Raw genomic sequence first — 21,148 nt, 5'->3', positions numbered from 1 at the left:
GAAATCAATACAAATAATACACCATGTACTCAACCAACATTCGTAGAAAACATACTTGGAAGAAAAAAACAAAACGAATAAAATATTTTACACACTTCAAATTCAAAACCTTACAGAAAACTCCAAAACCCAAAATAAATGACAAATCCTTTTCGGAGAACATAAACTTAATTGGAAACACATATTTACCATGCCATATAAAGCAACTATTGAAAGCACACTGAGAAATTTTCAATATAAATACATCCAAAGAATTATGGCTATAAATAAATATATTTTTAAAAGCAAATTATCTAACTCAAATCTGTGTGACTTCTGTGGTTAAAACATCGAAACTATAGACATCTTTTTTGGGAGTGCAAACACATCCAGCCTATTTGGAATCAATAAGTATCTTTTCTTGAACAACAGCAACTAAACGTTAAAATATCTGTCTTAAATGTAAGTTTCGGAATTTACTCATTGAAATCAATAGACTGTAATAATATTGTGAATTGTATTCTTATATTGATGAAATATTTTATCTTTAACATAAAGTACAAAAAACAAGTACCAAATTGTAATTGTTTTGTCCATAGTCTTAAACTAAAATCCAGATTGAGAAAGAAATAGCCCTCAGTAATGACACATTATAAATCTTTGAACAAAACTGGAATCGGGTTAAATTCTCATAATGTTTGTCCACTTATATACATTTCACTCTAATGTTAGTTTATCTTTCTAAACTATTTTTGTATATTTTTTTCAATCTTATAAGATCATTGTGAATATACAACAAAACACACAAGTCCAGTATGCTTTCTTCCCACATTATACAACTCATCATTTTCATAACAATTCTTCTGTTGTTCTTTTCTTTTCTTCTTTGCTCTTTAAAAAAACACCTATCACTAACAACCAAAGAAAACACATATTGACCCATTTTTGTTGTGTTTTTTTAATCTTAAGGAAACCAAAAAAATATATATATATAAGCATATCTTGTATAACATGTCTGAACTTTATTGCTTTGTACAATCACTTTGTTGTATGATCATTACATGTATACATTGTATGTTTTATATTGAATAAAAAATAACATATAAAAAAAAAAAAAAAAACATTAAGCCTTGTAACTTGCATGATTGTTAACAGTCACTACAATGGACTTTCTGATAAAAAGTAAATTTGTGAAGTGTACCAACTTTGGCGCGTTTGTAAGGCCAACGGTTGCATCGAGAAAACTTGGATTGACCTATGGTGTTTCAAAGAGATGATTACAGAGCAATTTTGTTTGGTATCGAGACATTTAAAGATGCAAAAAAAACACAATCTGAGTGGCGGGTATCTTGATATAATAGTATCACCCCAACACAATACTTTAAGTGAATACTCACGGTCACAATGTTACTACACTCTAAGAAGCATTAACATAACAAAATCATATGAAAAGGTAGATGAAAAGTAAGCCATTATGTAAATACATGTAGGCAGGTCATAAAATAGCATTCACAAGGTCGGTAATAATTAAGTAAATGTTTTCTTAAGAACCCCGTGGATATGTTTTAAGGGCATATCTAAGTGTAAATATAATAGTAACTGCACATGATTGGGATACATTATACGCATATATATATATATATATATATATATATATATATCTCTATATATATATATATATATATATATATATATATATATATAATGTAGCAAAAAGCTATATACATTAAATTTTAGTACAAAGCAAGTATACAAAGCAATAGTAATTAATATTGTGTATAAACATTTAAAAGCATTAATAACCCTAAATATAATTCAATGATCATATTTTTAGTTCTAAAAACTTGCATATTTCGCACAATAGCAAACGATGGAAAGGAAATGCAAAAATTAAAAATAAACTGGATTATAAAGCAACATAATTAATAGTAATGTAAACAAAGGAAAACATCCCAATTTCAGGTATGCATGTAATAATGCAAGAAAAACATTTCTTAATGACACACAAAATTAACGCGTAAGCAACTTGTCTATTCATCGATCAAACATATCATTGGATAGTTTTGCGCCTAGGCGGTTAGCCATGGCTATGATTATGTCGTCCGTGCCCTCAGCTCCAGTATCAGAGTCCCATTTACTCGTAGGCAGTTTCGGCGGCTATATAGTTCCGCACGATCAGCTTGCATTTGAAGCTCAAGTATATGTTCTTTGAGTGCATGGTTTTCTTGTTGTAAGTAACAAGTTTTACTGTTTATTGACTCTTTTATACCACTGACGAGTTGCGGTATAACTGTTTATACAACTGAGCTAACTATGACGTCTACGTCACCCTTCAACAGATAATCCAGTTTCCTTGAAATGTCGTCTTTTTCAGCTTCGCTCAGATGAAATTTATTGGTCGTTTCACTATCCCTTTTCTGCATAATAACTGAGTTCGCACAACGATGTCAATGCCAGAAGTGCATACATCACGTTTATCCGTTCGTTTCCCTTGTATAGGAGTATAATTGCTATTCATTTCGACGCTTAGTATTATGGCAAGTATAGATGTTCGTAACGGAAAAGCTGCATGAATGCGAGGAAAACGCGAAATGGACAACATAAGTTAACACTTGTTATTGATTATCATAGGTAGGAATCTAGATTAGTTTTATAAATGTATGCTATGTATAGAAACAAATACTTTTGACAAACAGGTGAATAAGGTGTACAAAAGAATATCCTAATTATAATATCAATGGGCACAATCTACTAGCATTAATTGCCCATATCATTTTAGAGACCTCAGAAGATACGAATTAAGTCACATACTCCAATTTATCTTGCTATGCAAAAACTCGTCTACAGCCGCAATGAACGAAAGTCCTATAATTTTTCCGTTTGAATACCATCTTAAGCTGGTTTATCAATTATATTTGTATCATTAATGTTTTGAAAAAGCTGCAAAATGGTTTTACAAAAACATAACTACAACTAGATAAACTGTGTTTTAGTTCAAATACACAATCCATGCACAAATATAAGCCATTATCTCAGATAAATTACAAATTCGTTATGCAACTTTCAGAAGATTTAGAACACACATCAAATAAAAATATGTTTCTAAATGTAGAACATTTCATAGATGTAACAACAATTTTTCGAGGGGTGATGTCGTGTACAAAACGGTAATGAACATTATCGTTTGTATCTTCAATAATTGGAACGTCATTTCATTTTCAAACTTAGCCATTGTATAGCATACGTGCTTACATTTATTTTTGTTCTACTTGCATCAAACAAACTGTGATTTTGATGAAATTGCGTTTTTGTAAGACGCATCGTTAACGATTCGTTCCCCTAGCCTGCTCTGTCTCTGTGTATTTGTCAAGCATCTCGTTGTTGGATTTGTCCGTTAACACCTCCGTTGTTGTGAAATAGTTTGTGTCTGTTAGATTTTCTGTTTGCTTTCTATCGTTTATGAAAATATAACATTATAACATTAACATTTAAAACAAACATGTTTCGTATGCGATAGAACTTATTTAACATACAGATATATTTTCAAAAGAACGAAATAAAAATAATGACATCGAAGAGATGTCTATAGAACTCTTGACTGAGTACTAAGATCAATTATGCGTATATTTAGACCTTACTATTGCTTACAGATCTAGATAATTTCATCTTACGAACAATCACGCAGTGACTCGTACACGCTGACAATGTGCTAGTTGGCGTACGTTTCAAGCACGTTTTTGTGCTATGGTATTCGTTGGGCTGAATTTCGTTGTAAGACGCTGAACCATTTTGTTCATATTCAGCTTTAATAACAAACACAGCCTAGTAGTCTGTGAAAACGCGAAAATAACGCTACATGCACGCATATTTATCTTACGGAAAATATAGACAAGACACGTGCACTAGTCATATGCTACTTATTGGCAATCTATACGTCTAATACATCCATAGTAACTCTAAATCAACTCATTCGATAGACATGCGCATTGACAAATTTTGCGCGTAACACCCAACTGTTTCCTATAAGCAAAGAAGAAAATCACGATGTCATTATTTTTATTTTGTTCATTTATTAGCATAGTAGTATTTCTTTAAATACAAATGGTTTACCGGATAATTCGCGTGCAGGATGTAATATATAGTTCAACAAAACCGTGAACACTTGTACACTGTGTATTCAAGTTAATCATATACGTTATTTTAATGCTGATATTAATGTCCGTTATGTTTTGAATGTTTCATGACATAAATAAAAACATAACACATTCTTGGTAAAATAAAAAGACATTATTTATCACATATTGACTTTGGTTTAGAAAACCACAATTTGCAAAATAATTGCAATTGAACAACGTTATTAAATAGGATTTTCGTATGTTATAAAGTTACACTTTGTACGATTATTAATTTGTAAGAGACACGAAGTATGTGCAAAATGATAACTTGGAAGGTTTACGAAATGTATTTATATTATACCTTCTAAGTTTACTGCAATAAACAGCGAGAGCAATGACTGCACCGAGTAACAACACCGAAGGTACCACTGAGGCGATAATTCTTGTTTCTGAAATACACATAATTAGTGTTGGATTAGTTCCCTTAACTCTGGTGTCTGTAATGGTTTTTATTAAACTAAAACGACATTCTGTGTATCATATCAATTTGCACTTGCACCTGACTGTGGCCACAGCCTTAAGCAGCATTGATCTATGTACATATAAACACAAAATGTGAACTTTTGTATTTATATGTCAGCTATATTTACAAAAATGTAACTTATTATAAAACATGTTTGGTATATATAATTTGTAAAAAATGTAAAATCCTAAATCGACCGTTTTTCAGATTTTCCTATCGTAATTGATCTGTCCAATCATATTAGGTTATTTAACTGCGTAGTGTACTATACTGATACATATATGAACTAGTACACAGCTGACATACCATATTGAACGAGCAGCTAGGCGAGTCCAAATTGAGTCCAAATTGAGTACACAAGCTGTGTATAAGGTTATAATATTGTTTATACTTTATTTGGGTTAGTTGCTATATTAACGTTCAATTTATTACAAGCTTCATCAAGAAAGCGTGCTTAAAGTCAGTGACTTTGTGATGTAAGCCGTAAACACCATCATTCTCGATTAAAAAAGTCCTGTGAGATTATTATGACAGATATAGAAGCAAATTTAATTATGGTACTTATTAGTTAAGCATGTTTACACAGGTCTGCAATATGTCGAGTTTCAACGACTAGGAAATCCTTTGTGAAGGATACCTTGTTTATTGGATATGTGTTGGTTTCCTCCATCGCAATTCGGCAGGGCTGGATCCCAACGAAGATCTCGGCACGTAGAGTCATATCCTGGTATCCCATTCGGTGCAGCGCATTCTACGTGCACCTAAGAAAGGATAAAATTAGGCAAGAGATATATAATGACATTCAGTTTACTTGTCAATGTTTGTGTATCAAGGCAAGGTCAATATACCATTTCACTGATATATAATATTTTTTTTTACAAATGTGTTATGTGTGCGTGGGAACCATTTCTGCTTTTAGTACGTCTTAATAGTTGATCACAATGTACTTTGATAAATGAATTATCAAAATAATAGTCTATAAAGACCGTTCCAAAATACGCTCTCCGAAGATATGTGTGCTGTAATAATTGTATATCAACAGATCTTTTTTACTTCACGGTTAGTAGCCTCCGACATACGTTATGAGCCAAACTATGTCTGTCCAATTCTACCACGATACTAAGAATAATATTTATAAAAGTACACGCTGGAAGTGTTCCATGAAATAATACTTGAAATTTGATCGTTTTAACGGTGACAATGAATTTATACATTAAAGTATGTATGCTGGATTAAATATTCTTTCCGTGCTCTTCCATTAGAACTAGACATGTCGTCATAAGACAATCATGCATCAACATTGCAATATTGTCCCGAAATATCACTTGTGTCGTACAATTAACGATACGATGCTACTATCACACTTGGTGTTAGGAATGCATCAGGGAAAACATCGTTTACTGGTCTTTCCTGATCGCATCGGGTTTTGTCATCTATAAATACAATTTGGTAAAACGTATTAATCGTGAAGATTTCAAAAGTTTGAAAAAAAGCACGAATAATACCTTCAATTGCAATCATTTGTTAATCGGGGTCATCGTATCAAATCGTATTGTGTAGAATCAAAGCGCGACAAATGTTTTCTATTCGTATCACCACGTTTTGGTGATCGCAGTCGATCGTGTGCAAGACGAAACATCAGGTTCTGCTACGATCTTTTGCGATCTTAGAATATATGAAACGGATAACGAATCATGTTAAAAGTATCTTAATATCTTCCAGTTGTGGCTCCTATCGTTAATACATTACATATAAAGACAAATTTATCGCACTCATGATTGTTTCGTATCGTAACGGAGAGCATCGATTCTTGATGAACGTAAGGTAACGTATCATCATATCGAGGCCCAATTCTGAAATAATTCGAAACACGACCATGGAACCGTCTATATCTGAACTGGAGATCAGATTTTGTCAGATTGTGGCGACTGTAATTGTTAAATTGTTAACAAATTACCTTTGAGCGAAAACGCAGCGAAGCAGAACGTCATATTTAAGCCTGAAATGTTAGAGAAATGTACAAGTGAAATGTGGCCAATCGCGTTTCGAAACACAGAATAGTGCGAACTAATTTAAACTAAATTTCGTTTGTACATGCTTGTCAAGTGTAATCCCTGAAGAAGCAATAATGTTTAGTTACGCACGACATAAATTACAAACATGTCATATAGGTATTTAGTTCAAAAGTCCCAACCAAATTAAATAGGTGCCCAAGTTCACAAGTTGATTTATATGTTTGCAAACTTTCATCACTCTAGTAGCATACAAGCATATAAGTCCAAACATGTATTTTATTGTACAAAAAAGACCATAACTGCGGTTTTGTATAAAGCAAATATGAAAGTGCGTTAGTTTACATGCTGGTCAATATTCTTAAAGAGTCATACTTTTAGCAGAAATACGTTGCAGGTTAGGCGCGACACCAAACAAGTTCCTTACAAAATGACCTAACTTCATGATTTAGGAACATTCGGAATAAAATGAAGCCTGATAGTTAATATATAAAAAATAGGTTTTGCAAAGTTTCATTTTTCTACCAGAAATACTATCAAAGCGTAGCACACACAAATCGAACGGACTGAAAAATGTACGATCGGACAAGAGAAAATATATTGTGGCGCACGTGGCATTCAGGTGAAGTCATCATAAGGGCAGTTGAATATATTCATTCATAAAAATCAGCGCCAATTAATTGTTGTAAGGCTAATTACATGCACAAATAAACGCTTTATAGTTTTATGTATCCACGAAATAACAAAATATTTCACTCTTATCGCTTAAGAATAATGATATTAAGAAAATGCTTAACATTAACGATAAGTAATCCGTAGCGCTTACGAATGTTCCCGAGTTTAGGTATTCCGTGGTTCGGTCTAATCCGTCCGCAGTAATGTTTGGTTTGAAGACATATCGGGTCCTGTCGTACACACACCGATCTGGATCAAAGCGGAAGGTGTTTGTTTATGCAGATATTAAGGCGAATAGTTGTAAATACTTGACCAAATGTACGCATGCCTTCAGTGGTGTTCCGGAGAAACAATTATGATAGTAGCACTCATGGCATTTCAATTGTGTATGAGTTTCTAAAGATGCATGTGCTTTATAATAAATATACCAATATCGGTAATCATATAAAGTAGCACTATACCGTTATAAATCATAGTACAACCTTGTCTGTACCTGGATTGCAGTGTGCATAAGCGACCCATTGGCCATCATGGCAGGTATAGTTTCCGGTTCCACGATGGGAGCATCGGGGGTCCACCACAGTGAGGACAGTGCCATCTGGATGCCGGGTACCAGATAGATCATCCATCTTTGTCATGTTGTTGAACACCCAAGTGATGGAAAAGTCAATATCCGGGGCCTCACAGAACGCTGATGGTATCCCTAAGAGAGAACACGACACACATATAACGCGTGTACGCGATAACACAATACGTACGCTGAATGCCTTAATACGTGTTTCAGAGAAACAATATGCAAGTTAGAATACCAGGTGTATTTATAAGAACGATTTAAAATGACTTGATCAGAAAAACGGTGACTTGGTTGTTATGTGGTTTCATGGAAGTGTGGCCTATCTTGTCATAATAAACATGGATGATTCGACATGTGTGGGTGTGTGTGTGCGAGTGTGAGTGAATGATTAAATGCTTTAAAAATAATGTTTTGGTTCTTAATACAGGTTAAATATTTTCTTCGAACAAACAAACGAATGCATTTAAATTACAATTTACATGTATATTATATGTTGAACATATATGTTAATAATTATTTAAGGGTGATGCATCATTTTCTTTATGAATTTATTAAAATTAATTCGGCTTAATTGCAGTAGTATTGCTTAAATATGCTTATAATAAATAAACGGAATAAAAAAAAAGACTTTTGTTCTTTCAATTAATTAACTACCTGAGTTTAATCAGTTGTTGAAAACTCCGATGATTTATATGTTTGTTTTATTGTAGACATACAACACTTTCTCGAAATTTAAAGTTCCAAATATTCGTGTTGACTTTAAACTTGATTTATATCACGATCACTTTGATCTATATTGTTATACAACTTACTCACCATTTTTAGTGGTTGTTTCAATAGTCTCTTTTATCTCTGACCTCACCGTTGTGCTATTCACGCAAATGACGTCGGCTGACGTCCATTCGCCATCAACGCACGTTAAAGTTGACGTCATTCCACGCTTATCGAAGTCTGCGTTACATTTGTAGGTAACAACAGTCTGGTGTGGAGAGGTTATGTGGGGCTTGAATCTTTCGGACGCTGTGGTCTTCTCAACCCTAGGGGGCGCTCTGCATCGTTTATATTCTAAAATTGAAACGTGCTTCGTGAAAACGAGTCTTCATGAATATGCGTACAGTGTGGTCGCAGATTAGCCTGTGCAGTTATCACAAGTTTATCAGGGACGACACTTTCCGCTTAAAGGAAGTATTTTAATTATGAAAATATTCTTTATGCGGCCAGTGGCGCATCTGTTATTTCACTTTACGCACACGCAGTTTACCCATTTTCAGTGTCGCATCTGGTGCTTCAATTTACGCACATGCATTCAACCCATTTTCAGTGTCGCATCTGGTACTTTACTTTACGCAAATGCATTAAACCCATTTACATTGTCGCAACTGGTACTACACTTTATGTACATCCATTAAACCCATTTACAGTGTCGCATCTGGTACTTCACAATACGCACACGTATTAAACCCATTTACAGCGTCGCATCTGGTACTTCACATTACGAAAATGCATTAAACCCGTTTACAGCGTCGCATCTGGTACTTCACTTTACGCACATGCATTAAACCAATTTAAAGTGTCGCATCTGGTACTACACTTTACGCACATGCATTAAACCAATTTTAAGTGTCGCATCTGGTACTACACTTTACGCACATGCATTCAACCAATTTACAGCGTCGCATGTGGTACTTCACTTTGCGCATATGCATTCAACCCATTTTCAGCGTCGCATGTGGTACTTCACTTTGCGCATATGCATTTAACACATTTAAAGTGTTGCATCTTGTACTTCACATTAAGCACATGCATTCAACCTCTTTATAGTGTCACATCTGGTACTTCACTTTGCGCACATGCATTTAACCCTTTTACAGTATCGCATCTGGTACTTCACTTTGCGCATATGCATTAAATCCATTTAAAGTGTCGCATCTGGTACTGCACTTAACGCATATGCATTAAACCCCTTTATAGTGTCGCATCTGGTACGTACATTACGCACATGCATTAAACCCATTTACAGTATCGCATCTGGTACTTCACTTAACGCCCATGCATTAAACCCATTTACAGCGTCGCAACTGGTACTTCACTTTGCGCATATGCATTAAACCCATGTAAAGTGTCGCATCTGGTACTACACTTTACGCACATGCATTCAACCCATTTATAGTGTCGCATCTGTTACTACACTTTACGCACATGCACTAAACCCATTTAAAGTGTCGCATGTGGTACTTCGCTTTAAACCCATGCAAAAATCCCCGTTCTTTCAGAGCGCGGCTCATTTAGTTCAGTGAAATACAAAACGTTCTAACCGTCCGCTAAAATCTTCGAAGCACAGACTAGAGCGATAATCAACTTTATCCCATTTTCACCGCGACATTGACGGTATAACACGTTGTGGGATATACTTGCTTGTATTCAACACTGTGGAATATACCTGTCGCGTGCACGGACTACTTTTTAAATGACGTAATGCGATATGCGCTAAAATTAGGTCGATATTGTTTGGTTCATTGATCGAATTTTAAGGTCACCCATTAGAAGAAAATGTGCATATTTTGCAGAAAAACATATATCTGACATATTCACCAAAAGAAATGTTGAAATAAAATATGAAATTACACGATGTTTGTTTTGTTATTTTTTTTATTTATAACAAAGTCGACAAAACTTAAGCTTCAAAATTATACGACCTTCAACCTTTAAAACTAGTCATATGACATAATTTTTCGCCATCCGTATAATGAATCAGCTGATTGATGGCGTCATAAAATGACATACTTATTGCGTCATTTTCCCCATTTTTTTGACGATTTATTATAAACGCGACTTATTTCACATTTTTTCTACATGTACTGTATGTCGACATATCTGAATTGTCAATTGATCACATTTTCCTTATTTCGTGTAATGTGCATTGTTTATAACCAAAGCATATACTTTTGACATTTAACTTAAATATTAAGAATGTACAACAAACCATACACATATCGCACAGTTCATGAATAATCTGCTATGTTTGCTTTCCTATTTAATTCACGTTAGGCATAGAGCTGTGTAAAGTATAAGATGGTAAAAATAGCACCACACTGGAATTGGGAACGTCCCATTTTGTACATGGGTATTTTCTACTTATTTATCTGTTGTGTACTGGAATGTTTTCCATTCTTTGTGTATTTATACTGTATATTAAATTATTTTCTCGTACAATAAGGGCATTTACCACAGATAAATAAAACATTGTGCAAGTTTAAACATAATTATGTTTGTATGCAGAAATCTGCAAATGCAACCGAGTTTACCAACGGCTATTATTAGATGAAATGCTCCGGTTCATTTGAACAGCAGTAATGTAGAGTACATGACGTAGCGTGTGACGAAGAAGAAAGTTTATCGCGTTCATAAACTCATTTGAATAAAGTGATAGAATGGCATACGGGTCTTTATTTAACTATGCTAAAATAATTATTAAAGACCCTAGATGCAAAATCGTCAATTATTGAGTTAAATGGATTATTAGATGGATTTTAAAGGATAATTAAAGGTAAGATACTAGTTCTTACGTGTTTTGATTTTTGTTTGTACTTTTGTCGTTCCCTGTTCTCGGGGAAATGATTTTAACATGGGCGCCATTGATGCATCGGATCACACACGGCATACCCATAACATTATATAAAAAACACGTTCTGCGCGCCCTTAAATTCGTCGTCCGAAGTCGGAAAACGTATTGCCCTGTATATTTTGTCAAATAAAGTGTAAGTCGCTGCAATTGTCTGTTTACTCGTCAAAATTGTCAAGGTCTTCGATAGCTAAAGAAACTTCAGCGTACAGTTTATTTAGTATTGAAAGACCTGTACAAAGTCGCGCCAGTCAAAAATCATAAAAAGCGACATTAAAAGTTATGGTAGCCAGAACTAGGTCGTCGATGGTGTACATGTATGTTGACATCGACAGCATTTTGTCAGGAGCAATCGCCGCCATATTGGATTTGATCATTTTCTTTCGAAAATAAAATGAATTATAAGTTAGTAAAGTAAAATCTTTTCGCGGTCGTAATGTGTTAAAATTCGCATACTGCGTAAAATTGAATGTAACGTTAGGCATATGGTGATATATTTTACTTGTTTTACAGTTTGTGTGTGAATTTTTTAAAGACTATTTTGCGTACCAGAACAAATACATGTATATCACTACGCATGGTTACATTTGTTAGATTTTAAGCGCTTTTATGACTGAATTAAAATTATTGTTAAGGTTATTAGATCTATTTATGTTAAATGTCACGTTGAAAAAATCAAATGGGATAAATAGAATACTAGGATTAGCGTTGAATACAGAGAAGTTTATGTTGCTCGGCTCGAACACCGAAAGCGCTCGCCAAGGCACGCGCTTCCGGCGTTCTAATATAATATAAAGAAGTGAAACTCCAGCTGCTGGAGCAGTATTGAATTTTTATTAAAAACAATTAGTTGGTCCTTTATTTAAGGCAAGTGACCGATTGCCCAAACAGTACAAAACAGCACAATACAAACCAACATAAACACAAAATATGAATAAAGCTGGGGTCACCGCCTTGGAACGGTCAATGCAAAGCATTGGGGGTTTAAACCTGGTTATAGAGCGCTCAACCTCACACTTGGCCCAGCAATATTCATAATAAACAAGGTTTCTTAAAAAATAATAAAAACACAATACCGCTACCAGCCTCTGAAGGCTGAAAATATAACAACATCGAAGATATGTACGGGGATACACGCTACTGCATCAAGCCTCGCAACATAAACTTCTCTGTATTCAACGCTAACCTAGTATTCTCTATGTCCTCACATGTTGTTCAAAAGTTTTAGGTTAAATGAATGGCACAGTTGCGCTATTGTTTTTACTTACGTATGTAAAAACAATGTCTGCAGCAATCTGTATTTATATATTGATCTCAAAGATCTATACTATGATATTAAATACTAACTTTTTAAAGTAGTTTTTTCTGTATTCTCTGTTTTCTCCGACGTTATCGTTGCCTTATGTGTTGTTTTTGCTGTGGCCGTGGTCGCTGTTGTCGGCCTAGGCGTTGTGGTCGTTGTCGGAGTAGTTGTGGTGATTGTTAAAGATGAAGTGGTTGGTATAGGTTTGGTGGTTGTTGTTGGTGTGCTGGTTGTTGTAGATGTGGTAGTTATTATGGGAGAGGTGGCTTTTATAAGTGTGGTAGTTGTTGTAAGTGTTGTTGTTGTTTTGGCTGTTGTGGTTGCAGTGCAAATGATGTCGGTTGACGTCCATTCGCCATCAACGCACGTTACATCCGACATCATTCCACGCTTATCAAAGCCTGCGTTACATTTATAAGTGACAACAGTCTGGTGGGAAAAGGATATGTAAGGCGTGATTCTTTCGGACAATGTGGCATTCTCAACCCAAGGGGGCGCTCTGCATCGTTTATATTCTAAAATTGAAACATGCTCCGTGAAAACAGGTCTGAATGCTTGTGCGTACATTTTCGTCCCAGATTAACCTGTGTTTAAGCGGGGTTTTATGCAAGTGCGTAAAGTGTAGTACCAGATGATTTTCGTTTAGAGGAGACTTCCTTTATGCGGAAAGTGTCGTCCCTGATTAACCTGTGCTGACTTCACAAGCTAATCTGGTACTTCACTTTACGCACATGCATTAAACCCATTTTCACAAGAGTGAGCCTCATTGTAAAGGCATGATGTTTGAGTCAACACATATATTTAATAACCGCCGGATGAAAGTTTAGTGCTACAAATATCATTAAAATACAGTCTAATAACATTAAAACTACAGGAAAGCATTTTATTGATTTTATTGTGGATATGTTGTATGCCATGCAACTGGGTAATTGCGAGATCGATTTATACCAGCCAAACAAAAAACAGAGTTATAATTGATATAAAATTCAAACACAAAGATGATTAAATAATGCTAGATGCAAAACATATTATTCCAAGCTTCCCATACCTTGGCAAACCGGAAGTGTAGGACTCCAATTTTCGGCGCTGCACTTATGCGTGCTGAGGTGCAACACAGCATTCCCTTGACGGTCCTTGTTACATACCACCCGGATCAACAAGCCGTCACGCAGCCGCTCTCCGGCGTTGTAGTGGGTTTTTCCGGAAGCAATTCGTCCGTGATACGGCCGGTAACTCGCTCTGCTGAACTGCGAACCCGATGGGATCACACAGTCTTAGGAAAAAATAAGTATGAGCCTCGCTTTGGGAAAATTGGACGTAATGTAAGTGCGTAAAGTGTCATCCAAAAGTGGACTGTGCAGTCCGTACAGGTTTATTAAGGACATATAAGTATTAAAGCTCACTAACGTTACGGTATGATGGGTACGTATATTGTAGGAGGTGAAGTGATTTTCGCTACGAATGGAAAAGGCAAAAGAGAAGCAACATAAACTTCACCTCGGTAAACCTCAAAACGCACTGTTGACGTAATGTATTGGCTTCATGTGCCAGACCATACTTCAATCCGCCTACGGTCAAGTGCAATAATGCAAATAAGACATTCCGCAACAAACATGCACTATTGTCACTAGTAATTTAGTTCGGAAACTCAAGCTTGAACGTCATGTCTATTCATCTTTCGCGCACTTCATAAGAACGTTGAACAATCATTAATACCGACCTTTTTGACATTGTGTATATTCTTTCGGAGAGAAATATACAATGTAATTGTATACATACCAATATTGATCATCGAGTTATTAGTACAGATTCTGACATTGAACGGCACTAATTAAATTGGTAGACGGTTATATGAAGAAAACGTACTCAATGCGAGTCCCTGCGTTCTTATGTTAGTAAAATATGGATTGGTAAACCACCAGATAGAAGCCCACTGCCCAGGCCTCTGTCATCTTTGTTGACACTAAGAACATTATAATCAAATAAATTCATCGCGTTCACCCGAACGTTATCTTACTTTTCTCTATAGATAACTGCATTATCATGTTTTGCCCTATTTACGTATGGCAGAGGCTTTAGTGGCTTTGTTCCAAGAAAAAACATATGCAAACATTTGTTAAAACTTGAAAACAAATAAAACATATGCACATCACATTGTAGACGAACCTCGTTCGATCAAGATTGAACACGTAAGCATTGATACACAATTATGTTGATTTCAATCAACCTTTAAGCTCGCTTAAGCAGCTGTTTTAACGAAATTATTTGACAACCTGAGAACACGAGTCTTAATAAATGTGCGTAACCTGTCGTCCCAAATAAGCCTGTGCAGATTGCAAATGCTAATTAGATAAACGCTTTCCGCTTTAATAGAATGTTCGTTTAAACGACGTCTCTTCTAAACGAAAGTCCAGTTTAGGCGCTAGGTGTCGTCCCTGATTAGATTGTGCGCAAAATCGTGAACGACACTTACGCACAAGTAGTAAGCCCAGTTTCCACAGAGCTCGGCTGATTTATTTCAGTGAAATAAAAAACGTTCTCACCTTGCGCTGAAATCTTCGACGCACAGGCTAGAGCGATTATCAACTGTCCCCACATGTTGTTCACAGGTTTGAGGTTAAATGACTGACACAGTTGCGCTCTTGTTTTGATACCGAACAAACGAATCACTCCGAAGTGATTTTTGTTCAGATAAGAGTTCATTATCATATAATAAGTACGCGTTTTTTCTTGATAAAGCCGAATCGCAGTATATATTTGAACTTCAATCAACAATACACACTTGACATACTCCTGTCGTGAAGTGTTAAAGCCTCTTGCTCATCCTGATTGCCCTTTAAATCCGCTGTTTAACTTGTTTTCAGACTTTGCTGTAACATGTCTTTCAAACTTATCATGCCTCGCGGAAGTTGAATGGCTGCGTTCTTAAGTACAATTATGTACAGTGATTCTTTATACGTAGTAAGCTTAGCTTAGAAAACAAATACATCTCTTGGGTACAATTATGTACAGTGGTTCTTCATACGTGGTAAGCTTTGCAAAGAAACAAATACATCAACGTCATTCAACGGAGAAATGCCTAAAATGGCATGCTGTCCTTAATGCTGGTATGGTTCACGTGTACAATCATGACTCTATAGTCGGTGCTGTTGCGATTGAAAGGTGGTGCTGCTATGTATTACAAGTCAGTATTGTTATAAATAATTCAGTATTGTCATGTATGACAAGTCAGTGCTGTTATGTATAACAAGTCAGTATTGTCATGTATGACTAGTCAGTGCTGTTATGTATAACAAGTCAGTATTGTCATGCATGAAAAGTCAGTGTTGTAATGTATGACAAGTCAGTATTGTCATGCATGAAAAGTCGGTGTTGTAATGTATGATAAGTCAGTATTGTCATGTATGAAAAGTCAGTGTTGTAATGTATGACAAGTCAGTATTGTCATGTGTGACAAGTCAGTGCTGTTATGTATAACAAGTCAGTATTGTCATGCATGAAAAGTCAGTGTTGTAATGTATAACAAGTCAGTATTGTCATGCATGAAAAGTCAGTGTTGTAATGTATAACAAGTCAGTATTGTCATGTTTGAAAAGTCAGTACTGTAATGTATGACAAGTCAGTATTGTCATTTATAAAAAGTCAGTGTTGTAATGTATAAAAAGTCAGTATTGTCATGTATGACAAGTCAGTGTTGTAATGTATGACAAGTCAGTATTGTAATGTATAACATGTCAGTGTTGTAATGTATGGCAAGTCAGTATTGTCATGTATGAAAAGTCAGTGTTGTAATGTATAGCAAGTCAGTATTGTCATGCATGAAAATACAGTTTTGTATGTATGACAAGTCAGTATTGTCATGTATGACAAGTCATTGCTGTTATGTATAACAACTCAGTATTGTCATGCATGAAAAGTCAGTGTTACAATGTATAACAAGTCAGAATTGTCATGTATGACAAGCCATTGCTGTTATGTATAACAAGCCAGTATTGTCATGAATAACAAGTCGTTTCTGTCATATATGACAAGTAAGTGTTGTTATGTATGACAACTCAGTTTTGTCATAAATGACAAGTCAGTGATGTTTCGTATGACAAGTCAGTGTTGTCGCGTATAACAAGTCAGTATTGTCATCAATGATCGCATGTAGGTCCATCAGTTTTCAATTACAACCGTTGTAATTTGTTAATATCTTTCACAGTGAATTTACGTTAATCATGAGATTCATTTTAAATACAAACGCATTGTTCACACTTATGAGTTCTTAGAGGTTTACAAGATTGCGTACTTCCAACAATTACACACTTTAAATAACTTCCCAATATCCCGGTTTGAAATTAACAATGGTATTGATAAGAAATGAAGGGCATAGACTTCTTTGATTAATGTAGTGATCTATTTATGCTGGCTAAATGTACTAAGAAAACGTGAAGTGGTCAAAAGCAGCTCAATTGATAGTGTTTGTAAGTAGTTAATGTTCATTATACAAATTGCTTTTCAACAATGAAAATACAAAACTACGAAATCCGAAAGTCGTGCACGTCAAGAATTCAAATGTTTCGTGCTTAAATATTTTTTACTTTGTAGGTTTGTTAACGGGGATCAGATATGATACAATTTTACAAAAAAAAAATGTTTGAATGATTTTGTTTGTTACAGCAACGAATCGTTTTTGTTTTTCATATTTTTTTTAATTTAAATAACCTGAATTAAGTAGTGTGCAGTACCGGTTTTTGGTATTACATGAAACAAATTTAAATGCTAGACTATTCACGTGATTTAAAAACGTTCACAAGTAAAGTATATGCGTACGTCATATTAATTAAATATGGAAATATTCCGGGCAGACGAGTGCTTCATGTAAACCGCAGAAAGATGAAACCACTGCAAGAAATATGATCAAACGTGTAACCTGGTGATTTAGCCCACTGACCGTGCCTCTACCCCAAGAAATATGGTCAACCGTGTAACCTGGTTACTTAGCCAACTGACCATGCCTCTACCCCAAGAAATATGGTCAAACGTGTAACCTGGTTACTAAGCCATCTGACCATGTTTCTACCCCAAGAAATATGGTCAAACGTGTAACCTGGTGACTTAGTCCACTGACCATGTCTCTACCCCAAGAAATATGGTCAAACGTGTAACCTAGTGACTTAGTCCACTGACCATGCCCCTACCCCAAGAAAAATGGACAAACGTGTAACCTGGTTACTTAGCCCACTGACCATGCCCCTACCCCAAGAAATATGGTCAAACGTGTAACCTGATTACTTAGCCAACTGACCATGCCCCTACCATCTTTTCCCAAACTTGATGCCTATAATTAATAGCATAAAATAAAAATGAAAAAAATATGAACAGACACATTTATATCGATGCAATTAATTCATTGCTTTCACTTGAATGATGATGATGATGATGATTATGATGATGATGATGATGATGATGATGATGATGATGATGTTTTTGTTGTTGATGATAATGTTTGGTAAAAAAAGATCGTGTTATGATCCCAAGCAATAAACATCAGACCCGCTTGTTGACTTTTCAGCTGATTCCCCAGTGTACAAGATGTCTGGCGTGTTCTCGCTAATGACACAAGTATGCCCTAAACATTAATTAAAATACGACTTCTGCGATGTGAACACTAGTCAATTTAATAACAATGAAAGCTTTTTTCTTGATGGTCCCGTTATTTATTCAATGATGTGTGTATCAACTAAATATTTTGCACAAACGCCGACAGCGTGCGTCCATAAATTAGGCGTACTTGTCCAGACATTTTATACACCGATGTAATGATGAAACAAGCTATTCAAAACCTAACAACCGAGAAATTGAAATTTCCCAGGAATATTTACATTCTAAAGACCAAAACAGACTTGTAGAAAATAGTGCATGATTAATTTTTCAGTTTCGATTTCGTTTTCGTCGAACGGCTTTTTGTTGAATTTGGTACCAAACCATGATGTCGTTTGGCACATTTGAAAAACAACGTCAATACGATTTACGCAACACATTCAATGTGTTTATGAAAAGTATAACAGCGTTGAATATTTGTATTAAAATTTGCATACGGAATTGGTTCATCACGGAATGAAACACTGGTCACATGATCGATTGAAGATTATTCTTAACAAATCGATATTGATTTTATTACATGCCATACCCTGTTTCCCATTTAATATAACCATTACACATATTTTTATCTTACACAGGTGTGATATGCTTTTTAAGCGTTTTAATTGGCTTTGTTTTCGTTTATTAACCAATAGCATTTTGTTATTTTGCTGAAATGACGTTGCATCGTCAAATGACGTCCCGAAATGTTAACAACATTCTTGATTTATCATTATTTTGACGTTAATATTTATTTAATTTTCTCATTTAAAAGCATGTTATGAAAAAAAGATCTGATAGATCTACTCGCTGTCATATCATATCATATTTTATTAAACTCGTCCAGGAAATTCGTTAGTAACAAAATTCATGAACTCTTTTAATAAAATATGGTATGATATGACAACTCGTGTCAGATCCTATATATATATAAGTGTTCATTCACGTACTTAGACGGTATACATGTATTTAATGCTGTAACTGTGAATAGCAACGAATCTCAAAACAGAAATATATACTGAAACGTATCATGCAAGTATCTCGAAGATATATCAAATTTATGATTTGCTATAACAGAAATTGTGATTTATTTACCTGAGTTTATGTATTTAAAATATAAGTTTTTATTTTTATAGCCAAAATCTCAAACTGCTAATTTAATTTAAAAGTGCTCTATGTAAAATTAATAATTATACGTGCGTGTATGTAAACTCAAAGCTGATATGTCCATGGATTTTTGTACTACTCTAAATAAACATTTATATAAATATTATATTTAATGGTTGATTTTTGTGACAATTAATTTCAAAATATAGCATCATATGTTATTGGTTTGCCGTGATAGCAAATTTCGCACAGTCATATAGACGGACAGAATGCAGACGGACAGAGCAGCTGCACTATTCCGTTTTGATTGACGGGGAGGGGCGTAATTAAATAACAACAGTGGAAAGTCATTATCGGTTAAACATTGCTTAGTACCACAATCCTCGATAAAATACCAACAGTGTGTCCTCATGATTTTACATGGCATTTGGTTTTCTGGAAACTAATCCATGTGACATGTTTCGTTAATAAAGTCATTAACTATATGTTTGTTTATAAGTTCATCGATATGAATTTAATCGTGATACTCTTCATATATGCGGTAATGGGTGAGTGTTCGGAATATAATTTATCCATCTCCAGAGAAAAATTCAGCCTCGTTTTTGGAAAACTGGCCTAAATGCATGTGCGTAAAGTCTCGAATTAGCCGGTGCAGTTCGCACACGTTAATATGAGACGATTCTTTTAGCCAACACTTTATAATCATTAAGAACAGACGAAAAATACCAAATAGGCGGAAACTGTTACCCCTGAGTAGCCTGTGTGGACTTCATCGGCTAATCTTGGACGATACTTAACGCACATGCATTCAACCCAGTTATACATGTACCAGAACGAGATTATCTAACTCGAATTTCTTAAAGGGACAGTCAATCAGATTAACGAAAAAATAAAAGTTCTAAAATTCCGATTTTTTTTAAATTATTAGTTCATATTGATTGAAATATCAGGACTGGTATATAACATTACTTGAAAAATGTTGTCAAGTTTTCATATTTTCAGTATATTCGGTAATACAATTTTACTGCGTATGTCTACCAGATAACTACCAGTTAACTATAAATAACGCATGTAGATTGATCATTTTATTTATGAAATATATAGAATTATATACATTATATACGCATGCGCAATTTGCATTCCTGGGTTTACCACGTGACGATGACGATCAACCATCGAGATATTTTAAATGTAAATATTTCGTATTTCACATCAGTGAAGTTTGAACTGTTAAAATGCTAGCCCATATTTAGTTTCTGGTGTTCTCACAGCGCTCGAGGCTGTGGCAGATACCATTACCATACCGGAAGGAGGAACCCTTCGACTCCCGTGTATACTTCCGCCGAAAGCAGACGAGAATATTACGGTACGGAAAGGTCATGGTCTCGGTTTATCATAGTGTTACATATAACACCATATTCATCGTACTTTTACGAAATAAGCATTAAAAAATAATATTATCACTTGAACAATCTAAATTAAATTTAAATAGACTTCAGGGAAATATTTGCATGTATCGATATTTGACGTTTTTGAAAATAAGCCGTTATTTTCTATATTGTGCTCCAGCACCGAACGGTTTTTTTCTGTCTTGTTTTGTTTTTGTTGTTTGG

At 34.9% G+C, this 21,148-nt stretch overlaps 2 protein-coding genes across 9 annotated transcripts in view; both read right to left on the bottom strand.

Moving 5' to 3' along the window:
- Nucleotides 1–21,148, bottom strand: part of LOC127837163 (uncharacterized) — a 768,625-nt gene that overhangs the window by 140,377 nt on the left and 607,100 nt on the right. The gene's annotated exons all lie outside the window — the stretch shown is intronic.
- On the bottom strand, nt 1,672–12,988 carry LOC127837170 (uncharacterized). The gene is made up of 7 exons (XM_052364095.1): nt 12,848–12,988; nt 8,695–8,943; nt 7,798–8,007; nt 7,456–7,553; nt 5,255–5,378; nt 4,456–4,543; nt 1,672–3,429 (listed from the first exon to the last, which is right to left on the bottom strand). Exons 2-7 carry the CDS (start codon nt 8,810–8,812, stop codon nt 3,303–3,305), a joined length of 765 nt encoding a protein of 254 aa, XP_052220055.1. The 5' UTR covers nt 8,813–8,943; nt 12,848–12,988; the 3' UTR covers nt 1,672–3,302.

Source organism: Dreissena polymorpha, chromosome 7 (assembly GCF_020536995.1).
Source record: "Dreissena polymorpha isolate Duluth1 chromosome 7, UMN_Dpol_1.0, whole genome shotgun sequence".
NCBI lineage: Eukaryota > Metazoa > Mollusca > Bivalvia > Myida > Dreissenidae > Dreissena > Dreissena polymorpha.
The sequence above is the reverse complement of the archived record's forward strand: the minus strand, read 5'-3'. Positions and strand labels throughout refer to the sequence as shown.

Coding starts and splice junctions, on each gene's coding strand:
- LOC127837170 (XM_052364095.1), bottom strand. CDS start 8,812: ATGACGTCAACTTTAACGTGCGTTGATGGCGAATGGACGTCAGCCGAC. Junction 7,554..7,797: donor TTATGCACACTGCAATCCAG/GTACAGACAAGG, acceptor GCTTTGATCCAG/ATCGGTGTGTGTACGACAGG. Junction 3,430..4,455: donor TATTGCAGTAAACTTAGAAG/GTATAATATAAA, acceptor CATAAACGATAG/AAAGCAAACAGAAAATCTAA.